General features: G+C 44.1%; 1 protein-coding gene across 2 annotated transcripts in view; it reads left to right on the top strand.

Moving 5' to 3' along the window:
• Positions 1-13257, top strand: part of pdlim5b (PDZ and LIM domain 5b) — a 50743-nt gene extending 37486 nt beyond the window's left edge. Inside the window, exons 4-13 of one of the 2 annotated variants that reach the window (XM_080017382.1) lie at positions 566-599; positions 2121-2143; positions 3412-3569; positions 4300-4327; positions 8294-8433; positions 10708-10900; positions 11283-11463; positions 11960-12080; positions 12197-12312; positions 12588-13257. In XM_080017382.1, the coding sequence (XP_079873508.1) occupies positions 566-599; positions 2121-2143; positions 3412-3569; positions 4300-4327; positions 8294-8433; positions 10708-10900; positions 11283-11463; positions 11960-12080; positions 12197-12312; positions 12588-12677 (1084 nt within the window). In that variant the 3' untranslated portion in view covers positions 12678-13257. Of the gene's footprint in view, positions 1-565; positions 600-960; positions 1479-2120; positions 2144-3411; positions 3570-4299; positions 4328-8293; positions 8434-10707; positions 10901-11282; positions 11464-11959; positions 12081-12196; positions 12313-12587 lie in introns of both variants that reach the window. The other variant, XM_080017381.1, reaches the window with a different exon arrangement.
• Positions 13258-15000: the final 1743 nt, after the last annotated feature.

The following is a 15000-nucleotide window of genomic DNA, read 5'->3' as shown; positions in this document are numbered from 1 at the left end:
TTTATGGCTAGCTTAGTCTGAGGCATCGAGCCCCCAGACACATTCACACAGGTCCTCTGGCGGAGACAGAAGAGATTTTCGGTATATACCACATCCGTCTTGCATTAGCGCGTTGGCTTTTCTCACTTTTCGTTCTCTTGTTTTTTTTTTTTTGTCTTTCTTTTCTCTCAGAAGCTCTTCCAGCCCGTGGAATAGGCAGTCAGACTGTCCCCCTAAGACATGACAAATGGCTTCTAATACAACAAGCTGAACTTATACTTGCAAGGCCCGTTTAACTTCAGTGGCGAGGCTCCAGGCACGGAGTGAGAAAAACCCGGGGTCACGATGTAGACCGTGTGTAATGGACGGGTTTGATGGCGTGATCCGCGTCTCCTCTTTTGCCGTTGTGGCATCACGCAGGAGGCCGAATGGTCAGAGAGACCATTCCAAATGTATATATATGTGTGTATCAGAGAAATGCTGTTAACTGAAAAAAAAAATAATGATAATCATATGTACAGTATACACCATGTGCAGTGTAGTCAATGGGTGCAGTTGTCTCATAACTGTGCTTCTATCTTCACAGAGCTGTCAATGTTTCCGTGGATGGGATTCCAAAGGTATGAGCCCTCAGTCTTCTATTATCAATTATATAAAAAAAAGAATTAGAAATAAAACGCCCAAAATTAAAAAATTAAAAATGAAATCGTGATTTGGATTTCTCAAGCCTCTCTCTGCTCCCTTCTGAGAGGATGTCGGATCCTAATTTGCCCTTGCATGCGACATAATATTGCTCCTTTGAGTTGGGTTGATAGAGATAAATAGTATGAGCATGGTTCAGAAAACATCATGGGTGTCAGTTTGCTTGTTTTCGATGGGATGGTTTTTGCGATGCTTTCAGGTGCACTCCCGCATGGATTGACGGTGAAGTTTTGCCGTGTGTGTTTGTGCATGTCTGTGTGTTTTAAACCTTTGATCTAGGTTGAGCCTCAGGAGATCATTAAGCCTGTTCCCATCACCTACCCTGCTCCGCCCGCTTGCATCACACCCACCCGGCCGTCCCACCAGCCTAGTGCCTACAATAAGACAGCGCGCCCCTTCGGCGGTGGCGGCAGCGCCGCTTCACCCGCTTCCTCCCTGAGCGCCCCCAAAGTCGCCTCCATCCCCTCCGCGTCGTCTGCTTTCACACCGGCGGCTCCCTCCCAGCCCCCGTTCCCCGTAAAGTCGGGCCCCGCCGGCCCGGACCCGGCTTCGGCCCACCCGGTGCCCCGGCCTGGCTCCGGCAGCTCGGCCTTCACCTCCTCGTCTCCCTCCGTCTCCTCGTCTAACTCCTCCTCACCGGCTCGAGTGACAGCGCCCTCCTCCAACCCCAATGTCCCGCAGCCCTCCGTCTATAACACGCCCATCAACCTCTACTCCAACGCCAATGCCTGCGAGGTGGTTATGGGCCAGAGACGGGGACTTTTTGAGGGCCAAGGTCTGCCGGAGCAGTCCAACGGGTAAGTGCTATTTCATCTAACCAGCTTTTCAATTCTTTGCGCTTTTTTTCCCGATTTACTCTCTGTTTTGTATATTGCAGATTATATTATTTCCTTCTGTTATATACAGTATACATACAGTATGCCTTATTTACATCCAAAACATGCCCCTTGTCTCACTACACCCACGGACTTAGACGACACACGGTCGCACTAGAAGGAATTAAAAACAAGGCTGGCGGCACATCTTGAAGTGGACCAGAGGGCAGACCACGTGCTATCTGCTGCTACCGCCTCCGTCTCACTGTCAGAACCGCCTCACCGAACCACCGGGCTGCCAGTCCAGGCACCGGTGGCATGACCCTCTCTGCCGGGCGTGTCTGCATGTTCTCCTCTGAATGTATCCGCTCTCCCTCCCAAGTGCAAACCAGGTGCTCTGGTCGTGCCTGGAAAGACATGCACGTTTGCCTAATTTAGCGTGTGTGTGTGTGTGTGTGTGTGTATGTGTGTGTGTTCTTGCGTACATCCGGTGTGTGTTACTGGCTTTATCTGCACATTCTCTCAGAAGGGTGTAGTTGTTTGCAACGGCAATATTTTACTTTTATTTGCGTCCTCTTCTTTTTCCCTTGAAACCTTTGCCTTTTAAATGTTCTCTGTCTTCAGGGGGAAGACGATGCACAGACCAAGTTAGTGTGGTGAAAGACTGCCCCGCCCTGATTTACGCTTCTAACAATGCACCGTGTGATTACTACTTGATTTAATTGACATTTCCGGCATGTCAACCTCCTCAAAACCTCACGCTCAGATCCACTCGTTTTCTCGTCTCGAGGGGCCGAGCAGCCTTCGTGGCCTTGGTAAAGAATTCAAAACGAGCCGGCCGGTTGTTGTCGTCCGGCGCCTTTTAATGGTACCCACTGGGTACTTACACCCAGTCTCCCCCGCGACGGCGGCGCTTCTAATTCGGGGGGGGCCCCCGGCTCTCCGACCCGCCCCATCGCGTCCGTCTGCCACCGCCGTCAGAAGGCTCGCTCAAGGCTGGCGACGGCCGAGAATTTTTCTGCCGTGTCCGGAAATAGGCGGCCTTGGGACCGCTCCCTTCGATCGACCTTCGTCCCCGCACAACACCCACTTACAGTATAAGTCACACAGCATCCCCTCTAGGCAGACACAGCACTGATCATCCACCCCCAGCTCCTGGGTATTCTGGGGCTCTTTACTTCCCCCTTGTGGCCGGGAATCTGTTTCATCCATGGATGGAATTTCCTCCTCCTCCACTTTGGCTTCACAACTTTGACTGGCAGTGTGTTCTGGCTCCTCTCTCCATTTGCACCGTCACATGTTTCCCTTCCCTACGATTATAAATACCAGTACCATCACAGCCTTTCCGTATGACGACTCTATTTAACATACTAACATGGACGACGTGTTCTCGCGGGTAGAGTTTTTTTTTTTTTTTTTTCCCCTGTGCGGCGCAGCTTTATCTGACTGCCGCTGTGCTGCTTCTCTCTCTGACAGCGGCCCCCAGAGAACTGTTAAGTAAGTACAGTCCTCAACGGGTACCGTAGCGCTCCCGTGTGAGCTGTTTAACACGAAAGAAACTACATTTAAAAAACCCTTGCAATAACATCTACTTTTTTCCCTCCGCCCGACGCTCCTCTGCAGAACCGGGACCCGTCAGCCCATTAAATAACACTGTTTCCCAGTTTGAAAACAGTTTATTCACTGAGCACGCGGGGTTTGTGCGAAGAAACACTTGTTGCACACGTGTGGGTTTGGGGTTCGGCTTAGTGCCAAGGGGCGTGTGTGTTTTATTCAGTCATGTGTGTTCAGATGAAGGTGAACACCTGGCCAGGGCCGTCTTGCACTTATTATTTAACAAATTGTTTTCCTCTATTGCGACTTTGCTTAATCTCGGCTGCGCAAGGCTTTAAAATTTGGGTGTTTGGACGCGCAGGAAGCCTGGTGTGCAGCCTGAGCTGAGCCACGCCTCGCCGCTCAGCGAGGCCAGCAAGAAGCGCCTGATGGAGGACACGGAGGACTGGCAGCCCCGGACAGGCACCTCCCAGTCCCGCTCCTTCCGCATCCTGGCTCAGCTGACCGGCACGGAGAACGGTGGGTGCACCGCGTGCGCACGTGCACTCAAACCACACATCCACTCATTGATTCTCAAATCAAATACATTTTATCCGTATAGAGCATTTAGCAAAAAAATAAAAAAGTTTGCCCCTAAGTGGCAAAGCGGGCAGGTATAAAATAAATGAAAAATAAATTACATTATTGTATGATTTAGGAGTTAAGATATGAATTAATGAGATCAGAAAACTTTATAATCCTCATTGAGACAATTTTTGCAATTTCATTTTTTTTTATTGCAAGTTTATCGGATGTGATTGACCTGCTTAGAAAAAAATATTATGCTTATAATTTACAGGTATTTATAAGTTTCAGATATTTCGATTTAATTTTATCTATTTTATTTTTATTTTTGATTAAAAGTTCAACGATTTTAGGATGTTATGCCTGAAGAATTTATGGGGAATCAAAAACACACACAAAACAAAGTATATACAGTATATATACAGTATATTCTCAACAGGCTGTAAAAACAGTAATGCTATCTGTGTAATAAGGGTATTGTCTCAATATTCTTTATTTATTTGTATGCTCTATTGAAGTTCTTTATAAGCCATTATTCGTACTGTTTGTGCAGCTGTGATAATGCAGAGATGAACAGTGCACGTGGGTCTGATGGTCACATGGAGTCATGGAGCCAGCAGTGATCAGTCACCCATCACAGTATGTTCACGGAGGTTAATGGCAGCCGTCTTGTTTATTTTCGCAGAGCAAGGCCCACAGAACACTGGAAAAAAGTAAGTAGTCAGTCAGTTTTAATGTCTCTATGTGTGTGTATGTGCATTTTTTTTTTTTTTTTGTGTAAACTTGTGCATCTGCGAGTGTGTTTCTAGATAGAGTAGATAGATCGAGCGTCAATAATAACAAACAACAGAATATGAACATAGAAATATAAAAATGAAAAATGTCAATACCTGGAGGAAAAAGTGAAAATAAATATACATATATACTGTACAATAAACCTCATAGTTAACTGTTTCACAATAGATTGTGACAGGATAATGGAAAATAAACCTGACATCCTGAAAATGTAGGCAATATGAACCAGAACATTTTACTGTTACATAATATAATATAAAATATGGCAGAATAATGGAAAATAAGAGGGAAAATGAGGGGAAAGATATTTCTGTGTACACATTAAGGCAGATGCTCAAGTCCGAGTGGCACCAACCCTGTTGTTAAAGGAGCTCTGCGTAAGATGTTCTCACTGCAATGCATTTATCATTTTACCCTCCCTGCAAGTGTATAAGGCTATAACCAAAAGTGTCCAAAGCTGAATGACTCAATGTAATGCAACATATTTTGATTAGCACTTAGTCAGGATAAATGTAGAACACCATCTATATTCATAATCATTCACATATCATTTTTTGGGAGGGGAAATTCATAAGCGTAGCCTTAAAAATACACTTAGGTGTAAATTAAGTCAACAAGGGAGGGTACATTTGTCACTTTTTCCTCCCCTGTTGTCCTAATTTCCCAGTAGATTTATTTTATTATACCTTTTAAGTTGTTGGGCGTAACACTTGGGCGTGAAGTCATGGCGTTCGCAGACTGAGGCGCAGATCATTTGCCGCCGGGACGTACGTCGCAGGGGCTTCTCATGAGAGCTTGGGCCTGGACGTCCCACCGTGCGTCGCTCCAAGAGTCTGCAGCTCCCTCCAGAGGAAGCCACGCGGCCTCTCACGGAGGATGGAAGCAGTTTAAACCAGCTGCAGCCTCGGTTTAGCCCGGGGGCCGATGGCCGCCGTTCTCCCGCCCCCACGGTCGGTCCCGTCCCCGGGTTTACCCAGACGGCCCTCATTACCAGAACCGTGGCCAGTCACCCACCGCCTGGGCGGGTAATTAAATGCTATTGTGGGTTGAAAGAGGCCTGCGCGGAGGACATGTTTGTTCCCCCTCGTGTTAGGGAAACGTGCTTCACGTGCGCCAGTCGCAGAGAGGCTTACATCACAAAAACTGTATGTGATTCATGATGTACGGAGAGATAAATAGATGGAGAATAGACGGAGGGAAATCCCCAGTCGCAGCAGCTCAGATCAAAAATAGCCATTGATGATAAAGTCATAGAATTTAAATGGACAAAAAGGAAATTGAAAAATACAATGAACCTAAAAATTTGGTACTAATTTTGCAATACAGGGTCAACCTAAAAAGTTTTTGGTTTTTGGGATTTGGTGCCCCCACATGTTCTGAGTGCAATTGCACTTTTACGCCACTGTTGTAAAACTCACAAAATGATTTATTTTCCCGGACAAATTTCATCGTTATTGCTCACGTTTCAACATCGGTCTATACGACAAATTACACTCAGATTACAGCGCCCCTTTGCACAGACCTTGCCGCTGCAGCGAGCACCGGCAAATTTATAATTTATGTTTTGTCTTTTTGGGGTGGGAATGAAAGACGTTCCATTCTCCATATTACGAGTCAGTGCACCATCAAAATGATTGTGAAACTGTAATTTTAAGGTTAAAAAAAAAAAAGTTACATAGAGTTGCTTTGACTAGAAGATCTATTGTAAATATACAATAAACCCAAAGATGAAAAATAGAAAAATAAACCAAACCTAAAATGAGGAACAATTTGGCAATATACAATCATCTAATGATAAACATTAAATGAACAGATTAAATGAAAAAAAAATATATATATATATATATATATATATATATATATAATATATATATTACAATAAAAATTAAATTAAATAAATGTCAAAACGAACGATGAATGATAAAAATCCCATATTATCCCATTTTGAAGCCTCTAGTGAGATGGTGGCTGTTTTCTGTCCTCTGTCGCTGCAACATGTACCCTTTATTTTTCTGCATCTCTACCTCTCTGTGTGAGTGCTGTCTTTTATTCACTCTGCTCTCTGTTCTTCCCTTCTTTTCCATTTTCTTCTTTCATCTCTTTCTTGCGGGGGGTGAATTAGGGCGAACAAGTTGGACCCAGAGCTTATAGGAGACAAATACGCCAAGCTGAGAGACTGGCACCACGACGTCTCTGCACGAGTGCTCAATGTGCCCTAGTCAATGCTGCTCATTTCCATTTATTTGAAGTTGCGTTTATTTATGCTGATCTGCTAATTATTGTAGATGGATGGATAGATAGAGGGATTGATAGAGATGGATAGACAGACAGACAGATAGACAGATAGATATATATATAGATAGATAGAGAGATGGATGGTAGACAGATGGGTAGATAGACAGATAGATGGATGGATAGACAGACAGACTGATGGATGGATAGATAGATAGATAGATAGATAGATAGATAGATAGATAGATAGATAGATAGATAGATAGATAGATAGATAGATAGATAGATAGATAGATAGATAGATAGATAGATAGATAGAGGGATGGATGGATAGACAGACAGACAGATAGATGGATAGATATATGGGTTGATAGATGGATGGATGGATAGATAGATGGACAGATAGACAGACAGACAGACAGACGGATGGATGGATGGATGGATGGATAGAAAGATAGCTGGATGGATGATAGATAGATAGATCGATTGAGGGATGGATAGACAGACAGACAGATAGATGGATAGATATATGGGTAGATAGATGGATGGATGGATAGATACCTTCCTCCTACTCATTTCTATATGCTTTGACTCTGTCAGTGGAAATCTCTTTTCCTCCTATTTTCCGCACTTCATAGACGTGTTGCTTGAACGTGTGTTCACCGTCTTAATAAAACTTTTCCACCACTTCATACGTTTTGTATTTCTTGCTGTTTCTTCTCTTTCTTCTTTTATTTTTCCCCTGGGGAGCAAAATACTTCTGATTCATCTTCAGTATTTGTTAAAGGTCATGACAATGTAGGACAATGCAGAGAGAGTTTTTAAATAAATAAAAATAAAAAGGTAAATGGATGTTGGCTCTGTCATCGGGTAAGGGTGTGGTTTGGGTTTATTTACATTCGTAGAGGTGTGTGCCTCTATAATTCACTGTAGGTTTTTCGCAGGCCTTGATTATATTATGGATCATGGGTATGGACGGTGTGGACGGTGTGGACGGGGGCGCTCCACACCACGGGAATCAGGACAAATGATCGTGGGAAAGACAAGCGACGGCTCGAACAACATTCCATATTCCAACGCTTTCAGGCAACGCTTCGTCCGGGTCCTCAAAGCGAAAGGAGCGTTTCTTATCAAGTGTGTAATTTGAATTTTGGGAAAAAGCAGTACTGATGTTTCCGCACAGACAGCGCAGCGTGATGAACCTCAAACCTCACACCGTCAGGGGTCGGTCAGTTATTTATTCAGTGGGTTGTTATTCAAATGCATATTAAATGGATGGAGAGAGGCGGACATTTGGGAGTGAGGGGGGGGGAGGCTGCGGCGGTGACGACTGGCTCAAGTGTCGGGGAAAAAAAGGTCGACTTCAAAATGAAAACGCAAATATACCAGAAATTGAAGGCAGTTTTACGGTTGGAAAAGGTAAAAAATACATTTGTAAAACGCTTTTTTTGCCTCCTGGAGTGAACTCGGCTGAAACAAGACAAGACGCTTGTTCGGGGGTCGCCCTGGCAAGCGTTGGAGGGCGTCACCGCAAACGGAGCGACGGGCGGGGCCGCACCGAGGCCTCCGTCCCCCGCCGTACAGATGGGCGCGCCGTGGCCCTGGCGTGCGTGCACCCGCGTAAAGTGTCCCCCCCCCGTCTTGTTTCGTAGAGAGGCCGCTGAGGAAACCGCTCCCGGCGCCCACTTCTCGCCTCCCGCCAAGCCCTTCTCCAAAGCGGCGGCGCCCAGGAACGGAAACGGCGTGTCTCTGTCCGGCCTCAACGCTGCTCCAGCCCAGAATAAGCCAGGAGGTAAAGTAATACACCCGACAGCGCCGCCCTCCCGCCCCCACCCTGGCCCCCGCCGTTAACTGTCCTGTTAAGATTTATACAACCTGCTCTGACATACAGTGAAGGTTTTAAGACCTTTCACTGCATGCTGTCTACTTGTGCTTTGGAACCTGTATCAATGTCAAAAATGTATTTGTCCTCTGGAATCTGATCGTTCGCATACTCTGAGAAGATAAGTTTAATTTAATTTAATTAGTTTAATTTTGTTTGCGGTTGCCACTGTTTGTAGTTGCAGGTTTTGGCCCATAGAGGGCGACCACACGCTGTAAAAACCAGCATTACTAAGTCGCGCTTTTATTGAAGGCCCTGAGCCATTTAGGATTATGAGGCCTATAAATATGAGGAATTGGGCTAATGAGCTCGGATTTTTAGCATCTTCCCTCAACTGCCCCTTCAATGGTGAAATTAAGAATTATATGTTTTCATGTTCTGTGAGGACCGGTTTTCCAACTGTTTTTTTTTTTTTTATCCACTCTGGATAAAATATGTGGCGTCAAATAATGACCTCGAAAGCCCTCGAAATAAAACCGGAGAACCTGGGAGATAAGGTGATGGAGGGCGGAACCACAGTTAGTAGAACGCATTACAAACGTACGTTTATAAAGCATATAACATTTATTCCTGATGCCGCATGCAAATATCCAACTTTAACGATGGATGAGATAAAAGACAAGATAAATCAGGAATTGTAGCGGTTGGGGTCTCAAAACGCATGCTGTCGAAAACAATGTATGGAATATGTAAAGATTTTGTACACGGGTGTAAATATATGACAGTGGCTTTTGTTTTTCTATACGTTAAGAATGAACACATGCACATCCAACGAGTGATATTCCATTCCCAGTAAACCTTGTTCAGATCATACTACTTCTATAATGAGATGACACATTTAGAAGCCGCCGGGATGATTGGGAATAACTCCTGGTTGAATGGGTGTGCGTTGTTGTGTGAAGTAGTGAGGACTGAGGAAAGGTTGGGACGCAAAAAACCCCACTGACGACAAACACTGTTTTTCGGGGTTGGGGGTTCTCCCCCAAAATGTACGCCTCCGTTACCCACGACGCCCCTCTGCACAATCCTCCTCTGTTTTGGAGGATGTGACCGGAAGCTGAACCCGGCATCGCCCCCCCCCCCCCGCCCCCCGCCGCGCCGCGAATCAATTCGGATCTTCTTCCGGATCCCGGTTCCGCCGCGGACGGCCCGGCCCGCGCAGCGTGAGGCCTCTCTGGCGTCACTTCTCCCCCCCTATCTCCCCCCGACCTCCCCCGCGCCTTTTTTTTTTTTTTTTTTTCAATTTTTTAATCTCCCATTTCCCGCCCATCCCACGCCCCGCTCTCACTTCCCCTGCGCTCCTCCCCTTGTGTTTGCTCGGTCTGCCGCTCCTCCGCTGGGAGGACGCCAGGGCACTTGTTACTCCTGACCTCACACTTTGATTTGTCTCAATGCGATCTGTGCTCTTTCATGCCGCCCTCCCTCCCACCTCTCCTAAGCTCCCTCCCTCCTTTCCTCCCTCCCTCCCTCCCCTCAGAGTGCGCCCGGCCTGTGCTCTCCCACCTACTGTACGTGGATGTGTCTCTGCGAGGAGATAGAGGGGGGAAAAAGGAGTGAACTGTGAATCATCCCCATATGTTTCGGGAGGAGAGGAGGGGAGGAGAAGGGGGGGAGGCTATTTTGCCAGGTGTCTCCTCCGGCACGGGGGGGAATGTGTTTTTCCACAGCAGAGAGAGAAATCTATCCATTGTCCAGGCGAGCGTGAGGTGGAAACGTCCAGCCCAGTGGTCCCATGACTCAGCATGGAGTTTAAATTGTTATAATAATAATAATAATAATAATAATAATAATAATAATAATATTTATAATCTGTTTATCAGTCAAGTGAAAAAAAATACAATAAATATGTCTTGGTCTGCTCTTATAAAGCTTAAAAGTAAATATCCTGACTGCAAAAATAATAAAATATATAAATAATAATAATAGATAATCATAAAATATATGAAAAGTAGCCACATTTTTTTTTAAAGAAGCGAAATATAAAATAAATAGCCGAATAAAATATACAAAAATAGCCAAATAGACAAAAAAAAATGCAAAATATAAAAAACAATAGCCAAAAACAACGATCCATATAGAATGATTTATTTCTAACAAAGTATGTTTTGGACTGACCGATAAAGCAAGCTTTACTCCACCCTTCACCCAGCCGAGCTGTCTTTTTGTTTTTTGTTTTTTTTATAGCAACTCCTCCAGGTTTCCCCAACGGTGGGGCGACTCCGTCCTTCGGCAAGGTCACGCAGACGGTTCCTAAAGGTCCGGACCGCCCCACCCCGCAGCCCCACCCGCAGGACCTGGACTCCCTGGTGCAGCGCGCCGAGCACATCCCCGCCGGCACGCGCACGCCCATGTGCAACAAGTGCAACAACGTCATCAGGTGCACGGCACGGAAAGGGCTAACCTTTTCAACTTGTTGTTTTTCTTCCAGAGAAAACACACATCTATTAAATTAAATGAATGTTTGGACTATTGTTTGCGTTACGATCCAAATTAACTATAAGGGGAGAAAATGAACACGTCCATTATGTTTTATGATGTTTCACTATGCTTGTACAATTATTTTTGTTCCATATAACATCTGTGTACAACTGCATATATAATCAAAGTCATAAGAGTGTAATATGAAGTGTCATATAATGTCAGACACACTTTATGTTAAGTTTTCCATCCAAAATCCATTGAAACAATCCCTCATAAACAACCCGAACGGCCTTCACTCAAGCGGCGTGTGTTTTTTCTTGGCACCTCTTTCCAAGCAGGGGTCCGTTCCTGGTGGCCATGGGTATGTCCTGGCACCCGGAGGAGTTCAACTGCGCCAGCTGCCACGCCTCCCTGACCGAGCACGGCTTCGTGGAGGAGCGAGGAAACGTCTACTGCGAACACTGCTACGAGCAGTACTTCGCTCCCACCTGCAGCCGCTGCCAGGAGAAGATCCTAGGGGTGAGGGAGTGGTAAAAAAAACAACAACAACAACAACAACAAAAAAAAAGGTTTGGGATGGGCGGTGTGTCGATTTAATTTCGATCGACGCCGTCATATGAGACTGGATATGGTCTGGGATTTTAATCGATCTTAATATTTTGATGTATTTTAAAGGTCGTGCTTAAAGCTGTTTTAATCAACGCCTCTACCTGCTCGGTCACAATATCCACATTAATAATGATTATTTATCTAATATTTCATGTCTATAAATGATCATCCCTAAACATTGTCAAATTATTGATATTGAGGTAGTTGTAAAAAAATACGATTTTATATCACACAGCCCCATATACAGTATACGTGTGTGTGTGTGTGTGTATGTGTGTGTACTGTGTGTAGGTATCATAATTTTTTTTACAGTTCCATAACTTTTCAACTTTGCCTAGAGTTCTAGTAACGTCTGTTGTTTTTTTTTTTGATTATTTTTTTTTATCCCGTTTCTTTATTTTTTTAGGAAGTGATGAATGCCCTGAAAGCGACCTGGCACGTGCACTGCTTCCTGTGCGTCTCCTGCCAACAGCCAATCAGAGGCAACACCTTCCACATGGAGGACGGGCAGCCGTACTGCGAACGAGGTGAGGGGCGGAGTACACCTCAAGGAGGAGGATGACCTTGAGGAACGCGGGCCATGCTCATCTCTCTCTCTCTCTCTCTCTCTCTCTCTCTCTCTCTCTCTCGCGCTCTCTCCCAGATTACTACACTTTGTTTGGGGCGAGTTGCCACGGCTGCGACTTCCCCATCGAGGCCGGAGACAAGTTCCTCGACGCTCTGGGCTTCACCTGGCACGACACCTGCTTCGTGTGCGCGGTCGGTGCACCTTAAAAAAGATGAATTCTGATGAAAATGAACATAAATGTGAAGTTTTACCCTCACAAATACTGATATTAGTGTTGTTTCTTTCCATCTGTACGTCTGCCTGTTTGTTGGTCTCTCCCTGTCCATCTCCCTGCCTGTCTGTCTGTCTGTAAATCTCTCTGTCTGTCTGTCTGTCTGTCTGTCTATCTGTTTGTCTGCTCGTCTGTCTGTCTGTCCGTCTGTCTGTTTGTCCATCTATCTGTCTGTCTCACTTCTTCTGTCCACAGGTGTGCAGCACCAGTCTGGAAGGTCAGGCTTTTTTCTCTAAAAAGGACAAGCCACTGTGCAAGAAACACGCCCACACTGTCAAGATGTAACCAGGCCGTGTCCGCGCTCACAAAGTTCAACCACGAGGATATATTCAATTAGCTGTTATTGTTATTTCTTTTTTCCATTTCTGTCGGTTATGGGTCTGACTGTCCACATTTTATTGATTGTGTTTAGTATTATTCCAATTTGCAATTTGCTGAATGTTACCAAAAGTAGAATTTGCTTTATTATCCAAGTTGTGTAGTTATAAAAGTATGAAATTAAACCCTCTGTCAGTTCTATCACTGTGCTGGTGTTAGTGGGTTATTCATTGGTATGTATATATCCTGGGCTATTTATTTGGCTGGAGGTGATTTGGGGCTATCATGAGGGCATTTTTTGCACATGACATAGACTAGTTAACTACAATGACAGGACAGATTGAGCTGATATTCTGCTCTGATTGATTGTCTGGTCTACAACTATGAGTAGGGTACAATAATCTGCTTTTACTGTTTTTCCTCATGACACGACAATTGCACATTTTAGAATTAAGCAAAACATTATACAATTGGATTCCGGGCTTGAAAATGTGAAATGTTCTCACGTCATTAATGTAACTTTTTTTTTTTTAATACAATTGTTTTTATAGACTCACATAAAAATCCTCTTATATTATGATCTATAGCTTGCCCCCTTTTAACTTGTCAGTGTTAATGCCACTTTCAACCCACTTAGCAATACAGAGTAATGCAATGTTAAGGTCCAAGTCACGTTGGAATTTTTGTAATTTTTCTAAGATTTTATTTATGGCGGAATGCTAATATGTTTGTTTTCATACCAATACTTTCTTTTGTACTTTGTGTAGAAAAAAATATATTGTAATAACCCACTGTGCAATTGAAATGCCTTATTGGAAACTATCCACATTTTTGTAGCCGATTATTAAAGCATTTTAAAAATGAACTATTCACTCCAGCATTGTCTTATTTTTGTTTGTACACATGACTTTCATATGGTTTCAGCTCTGCCCAAATCGACTGGGGCCTGGAACGTTCAGTCTTTAACTTTAATTCAGAGTTTCAAATGGAATTCTGGGACTTGTAGCGTACGAGTCCCAGAACTCCGTTTGAAACTCTGTTGCATTCTCGCCGGCAAAAGGCGGACCCCGCCACCAACGCTGGAAACATCACACCGACAATAAATAACACGAACACATCGAATGGCTGTGGCTTATAAAGTTCCTGCAAAAAAAAAAAAAGGATCAAACATGGGAGGGTATAGGATATTTTTTTTTTAAACAAAATAATATTGCGGATTACCACTTTAATACCTTTTAAATATATTGTTTTCTAGCTATAATAATAATAATAATAATAATTATTTAAAAAAATAGTGTATAATATTTAATTAGGTATTTATATAATAATAATAATAATAATAATAATAATAATAATAATAATAATATTATATATTATTATATATTATATATAATAATATATTATTATTATCATCCGGGTGGGTATTTCTCCTGGTGGTTGCACTTCTTGCAGGCTCCGGAGGTGGGAGCCCTGCGCAGAGGCTGCGGACTGAGGCTCCGACTCCCACTTGGAAAAACTCCCCAACGGCACAAAACAAATGCGAAAAGTGAAAATCCGCCCGGGAAGCGCGGTCCGGTGCGGAGTGCACAGCGGGACTCAGGCGGCATCCCCCGGACGTGTCCTGTGAAGGAAGCGGGTAAGGCTTGGCTCTTTGGCCGTTTTTTTTATGTTTTATCATCATTATTCAACTGGATCTGCGTCTTGCGGCGCTGCGGCTGGAGCCGCAACACAAATCTGACCTGCGATGAACTGCCGTCATACCTGCCGCTGCACAAACAATGGCATTACAGAATGCATTGGTGTTATTTTATTTTGTTTTGTTGTATTGTATTGTAAATGACTTTATTTTATTTTATTTTACCTTATTTTATTTTGTTTGATTCTATACCTTTGTTGTTTTTTTTGGGGGGGGGGCTGGGGGAGGTGCTGGGTTAGATGCTGTGAGTGTGATATCGGAGGAGAGTGTCAGTCAGGATGGTGCTTATCTCCCATTGGTTCAGTGGATGTCGGCGTCCCCAGATTCATCTCCTTCCAAGCCAAGCGTGGCCATCGGCTGCACTGTGCACATTGAGCTGTTTCAGATTGAAACGGGAAAGTGCTTATTCTATTTACAATCATTCATAATCAATAGATATGTGTGTGTACAATTGTCAAACATGAATCACTCTGCCCGCAGTTAGAGCCTTTTTGGCATGGATTTCAATTGCATTGATTTTATTTGTTTCAAACTTGTTCATATGTAAGCTAAAATTAACCTACAGATGCGTCTACATCAGTATTTATAATGTAT

Source organism: Zeus faber (genome assembly GCF_960531495.2).
Source record: "Zeus faber genome assembly, chromosome: 17".
Lineage (NCBI taxonomy): Eukaryota > Metazoa > Chordata > Actinopteri > Zeiformes > Zeidae > Zeus > Zeus faber.
Note: the sequence above shows the minus strand (reverse complement) of the source record. Positions and strands in the feature narration are given on the sequence as shown.